Source organism: Melanotaenia boesemani, chromosome 1 (genome assembly GCF_017639745.1).
Source record: "Melanotaenia boesemani isolate fMelBoe1 chromosome 1, fMelBoe1.pri, whole genome shotgun sequence".
NCBI lineage: Eukaryota > Metazoa > Chordata > Actinopteri > Atheriniformes > Melanotaeniidae > Melanotaenia > Melanotaenia boesemani.
In genome coordinates, this window is record NC_055682.1 from 22,478,953 (window position 1) to 22,482,849 (window position 3,897).

The following is a 3,897-nucleotide window of genomic DNA, read 5'->3' on the forward strand; positions in this document are numbered from 1 at the left end:
TATTGCCAAAAGTACATCTTCCCCGTAATTATTTAGATCTAAATGTTTAATTTAGTTTGCTTGCAAACTGATCAAAACAAATGTAACCTGCAAGTACTAACCTTTGATGTATGTATATGCTACTGGATGCTTGAATTTCCCTCGGGATCAATAAAGTATCTATCTAGTAAACACAACTGAACATTGCTTGTTGTGACTTTGAATGAATGCAGGACGAAATGCAGTCAGACATCTGAATCAAATTTCTCTACAGCTGATGCCAAGACACCTGCTGCAACCGCTACTAAATCAACAGTGCACTGGTATTCTGCTCAACATATATTTAGCTTTTTTTGAATATGTCTAATAGTATTTAAAGAACAGATAAAAAATAAAAAACATTTAAGCCCTGAAGTCCTGCTGTGATGTAAAAGAATCAGGAGCCTTCCTGGCTTCCAGAGAGCAATAGAAGCTTTTCTTTTTCCTGTTGAAGCTCATCCCATTTCTTCTGAAGCTCTGCTTTTCCCTTCTCCAGCTCTTCTTGTTGTTTACTTAAGTCCTTGGCTTCCTCCTGTTGTGCTTTCCTCAGCAACTCAATCTCCTCCTTTTCTGCAGCTGCCTCTCTGGCACTGACTGCTCGCAGCTTCTCGAGCAGCTCCCTCTGATGCTCCAGCGTCTGAGCCTCTTCTCTCTGCGCTCTCCTCAGAGCTTCTATCAGCTCCCTCTCCCTGTTGAACACTCGCTTTTCAACTTGAGATGCTCTTGAATCCTTCAATTCACTTGCAGGGTCAGATATAAACTGAGAGATCAACTTTGGGTGCCTCTTGGACAAGTGTCTGTGTAGATTGCCGGTGCTACGACTCTCAAAACACTGCAACTTCTTCATACATAAACGGCAACGAGCAGCGTTCAAACTCTCCAATCGCTCAAAGTGCTTCCAAATCAAACTACGTCGGAGAGTCCGTCTACCGTTGGAATCACATGAATACGTTGTCTGTTGTGGTGAATGTCCTTGCAATGTATCCATGAGGTCCTTGCTGACAGGATCATCAGTTTCATCCAATGTGGTCATGCTGTTAGAGTCGCTCTCCTCCAGCGGTGCTTCCTCTGAATTAAGAAATTATAAAGTCAGAACCATTACTGTGCAATTACTGTGTAAAAAGATTTAAAAAAAAACTTAATCAAAGTCCCTCTGTTTCTTTGCAATAGATCCAGACAATTAAGAGTAGACAAAACTACATTGTAAATAATAATGTTGTTACAATCTTGAATACAGGAGAATGTTTGAAAGTCATTTTGAACACAGCAGAATCAGAATTGTGACTCTATGTCCTCTATTGCCAGTTTTATATAAACCCAGTGATAAACTGTATTTATATCCAACAGTATTGATCAATAAAAGCTTACCTGGAGTCTCCAAAAAGGTGTTCCAAATCCCACCCTCAGCATTTGAGTTCTGTTTTACATTTAAGTGTGATGAATTCTGCCGGTTTGATACAAGCTCAGAGAATATCTTTGGGTGTTTCTTTGACAAGTGTCTATGCAGATTGCTAGTGCCACCACCTTCAGGGCACTGCAACCTCCTCATGCAAACGCGGCAACAAGCGGCATCCAAACTCTCCAATCGATCAAAGTACTTCCAAATCAAACTCTTTCTGCGTGTGTGTCTCTCTGGGCAATCATCACTCGTCTTAGCATTTGTTGGCTGTTCTGCTGAATCTCCTTCCAAAGTGTATGGGAGGCCACTGATGACAGGAGGATCAGTTTTAATCAATGTGGTCATGATGTTTGAGTTGCCTTCCTCCAGCACCGCTTCCTCTGAAGACGAAAAGAAAAGGGAGTTAACTAATGCCTCAACTAACAAATGAATATCTAACCATTACGTGTGTGAAAAGATTGAACATTAAAGAAGGTGTCAATTATCTAACATGCAACAACTATGAGTTCCAAGAGTTATAGTTGGAATTTTATTTATTTTTTCCATAAAGAAAATCCTGCTGTCATTTTGTGTTGGCGTCTATAGGACAATTTGTATTCCTGCCATTTGGAGGCATCTGGCTCATTAAAAAGTGAAGACCCGTTGGCCGAACAGTTATATTATCATAGAAAGAGGGAAGAAGTCATCTATGCTTACCTGGACCATGTCTTTGCTCTGTTCCCAAACAGGCTTCATTAGTGAGACCATCATCATGTAAATCCTGTAAGGAATCTACAGGAGGTTGCTCGCCGCTGGCTAGTAGGTCAGAGAGCACCTCGGGATGTCTCGTTGACAAATGTCGGCGGAGGTTGCTGATGCCTCCACTTACATGTAACTTCTTTGCGCAAATGCGGCAACGTGCAGCACCCGAACTATCCAACTGTTCAAAAATCCTCCAAATTAAACTGCGTCTGCGTGAATGTTTCACAGGACGATCGCCACACGCCTCCTCATGTTTAATTTGTTCAGCTGCATCTTTCTGAGACATCTCAAGTAGTCCACCGACTGCAGAATCATCATTCACTGTGGTCATGGTGTAAGAGTCTCCGTCCTCCAGCGCCACTTCCACTGAATGAGAAGAGAACAGTGTCAAATTTAGGGGCTGCAAATACTAATTCAGTTGAGTTTGTAAGGATATAATTTTTTATAATTCACAATAGAAAGAGAAAATGTGTAAATATATACAACGATGGGGAATAAACTAAATATACGATAAACGTTAGTACACCACATGTAGCCATTTTCAGAATTTTATTTACTGCCCGTGCAGCAGCTAATAACTTAGCAAATGACTTTCCAGACAGATCAAACCAACCTTCTTTTCCCGAAGCAGCACGGCTTTTTATAATACAGGTACTTTATAACTTCATTAACAATGCGGGGTATGTGTTGATTAAACACGTTACCTATGTTAGCTAACACAGACCCAGTGCTTATAGGAGATTTAAGAAACCGTACCACAACAGAATTGTTCGCCGTCTAGTTCCATGACTTGAGGTTCGTTACTGATAACTCTTTCAGCTACTTGTCCATTATTTCTCCTGAAGACCTCGGTGGGATGTTTGAGACGCAGATGTCTCAGCAGTGGAGTGGTGGAGCCACGATTGTTTCGGAGTATGTTACTATTACACAGCAGACAGTGCACCGAGCTGGAATCTATTATTTTAAAATAGCTCCACACTACACTTCTCTTACGGTATATATCCATATTTACCTTCGGTTTCTCATCAACACACAGTCTGCGACGTTGATAAATTTGCACTGATTTAGATGTTGTCCTGGAGAGCAACAACTGATTAGCAATGGTAGCTATCGCTATTGCTAAGTTAGCCGAGCTATGGCTTACCCACAATGCATTGCGACAGCAATTTTTTTTTTCTTCCAAAAAGATACAGATCAGTTGTTTTTTTTTCCTAAATCACTGATTCAGTAAATATATATTTAAAAAAGGAAAATATTTTTTTCTTTTGTAAAATTCTCTTTAATTCAATGTTTTTTTTTTTCTTAAAGTGAAAGCAGAACAAAACAATTCAGGATGTGATGCAAGTGAGAAGGTTCAACGTTTTTTCCTTCTTAGCCTTCAAGAGGAGGCTGAGAAAGATCTGTTTAACTTATTTTTAAATAGTCCGCGTACGGCATTTCCATTATTGCAAGGGGTTGTAGAAAGGATTGTGTCACTTTCTGTTCTCAATGTAATTTTAGTCACCTCTTTGTCAGGCATGTGGTAGCTCATAGCTACAGCTGACAACAGAACTCCAGTTTTCCAAGTTCCTGTCCTGCCAGCTGATCTGTGACTTCAACATAATTTTGTCATTTAAATCCTACTAATCTTTTCTTCCCCACATGCTACAATTGAATTGTGCAGCATTATCATGTTCCTTTATATCTCTCATTTTTATATATGTTAAAAATAAATTTTAAATTATGGCAAGACAAAGTGG

General features: G+C 39.9%; 1 protein-coding gene across 2 annotated transcripts; it reads right to left on the reverse strand.

The window, feature by feature from the left end:
- Positions 1-99: 99 nt before the first annotated feature.
- On the reverse strand, positions 100-3,314 carry LOC121645710 (zinc finger BED domain-containing protein). Of its 2 annotated transcripts, none has more exons than XM_041994344.1 (4): positions 3,171-3,314; positions 2,114-2,524; positions 1,387-1,797; positions 100-1,086 (listed from the first exon to the last, which is right to left on the reverse strand). In XM_041994344.1, exons 2-4 carry the CDS (start codon positions 2,487-2,489, stop codon positions 416-418), a joined length of 1,458 nt encoding a protein of 485 aa, XP_041850278.1. In that variant the 5' UTR covers positions 2,490-2,524; positions 3,171-3,314; the 3' UTR covers positions 100-415. The 2 variants fall into 2 exon arrangements, with proteins under 2 accessions (XP_041850278.1, XP_041850267.1); XM_041994333.1 differs by having other exon boundaries at positions 2,915-3,314.
- Positions 3,315-3,897: the final 583 nt, after the last annotated feature.